Source organism: Vollenhovia emeryi, unplaced genomic scaffold, assembly GCF_000949405.1.
Source record: "Vollenhovia emeryi isolate VEMERY1.0 unplaced genomic scaffold, V.emery_V1.0 DF939551.1, whole genome shotgun sequence".
Lineage (NCBI taxonomy): Eukaryota > Metazoa > Arthropoda > Insecta > Hymenoptera > Formicidae > Vollenhovia > Vollenhovia emeryi.
The window spans coordinates 1-1,064 of NW_011966815.1; the positions used below are offsets into that span (position 1 = coordinate 1).

At 34.1% G+C, this 1,064-nt stretch overlaps 1 protein-coding gene across 1 annotated transcript; it reads left to right on the forward strand.

Annotated features, from left to right (window-relative positions):
* Positions 1-20: 20 nt before the first annotated feature.
* LOC105557244 lies at positions 21-765 on the forward strand (the record flags this gene model as incomplete). The annotated part of the gene is made up of 1 exon (XM_012004429.1): positions 21-765. A coding segment is annotated over one exon (666 nt), but the record flags the coding sequence as incomplete, so codon positions are not given.
* Positions 766-1,064: the final 299 nt, after the last annotated feature.

A 1,064-nucleotide genomic window follows, 5' to 3' on the forward strand; every position in this document is an offset into this window, starting at 1 on the left:
TAAAAAAATATATTCAAGTGAAAGAGTTTGGTGAAATTCGCGTTACCAAAAAAACTGATGCATCTTCCTCTGCAACTAACACTGGACAATTATTTTTCGAAGATTTCTTGAAAATAGCTGAGGAGAAGCAGCTCGACAGTCAAATAACTAGGATCTATATTTCCTTAAAGGAACGCGAGGTTGGGTGTTTGTCGATACATCAGCTTTTAATTGAATTTAAAAGTACAGGACAGCAATCTGCTCAGGATTTTTTCGCATTTGCGAGTACTCGACTCACATCCCGGTTATGCTCTTTAGCAGAATGTTCCACTCGTGATCAGAGTGATTCATTACTCTGGCACGAGTTGAGATATGGCAGAATAACAGCGTCAAAAATCTTAGAAGCAGCTCATTGTAAAACAAGTGATGGAACTCTGATGCGACAAATAATTGGTGCTGCTGATACTTTTTCTACTATACACATGAAACGTGGTAAAATCTTAGAGGAAAAAGTATTGGCTGAGGTAGAAAAAAAAATGAAATTGAAATGTAAAAGATCTGGACTAATATTATTACCTTCCTTTCCTATACTGGGTGCTTCACCAGATGCTGTAGGAGATGACTTTATTATCGAAATAAAATGTCCAGCAAAAGAAAATACTGTTCAAAATTATGTAGCAAATGGTCAAATCAAAGCAAAATGTTAAGCACAGATGCAACTGCAAATGCTGGCTACAAATGTCACAAAAGGCTATCTCTGCGTAGCGGATTCAAATTTTGAGAAAACAGGAGGCGTAAATATAATTTGTGACTATTATGACAAAGAATATGTTAATGAACTTATAACAAGTGCTTTGGATTTCTGGAAAAATCATATATTTCCAAAACTGTATGGTGGTTTATAAAGAAAATGTAATTTACTTCAATAATATAAGAAATACAAGAGCAAAATAAAGAAATATACAAAATGTGATGATTTATGTCTTTATTATTGGTGATTGCAAATTAATAAGTGCTGCAGCAATTACAACAATATCATCCATAATAGGTATCAGGGTGTGATGGATACACGAATGTGATGTCAA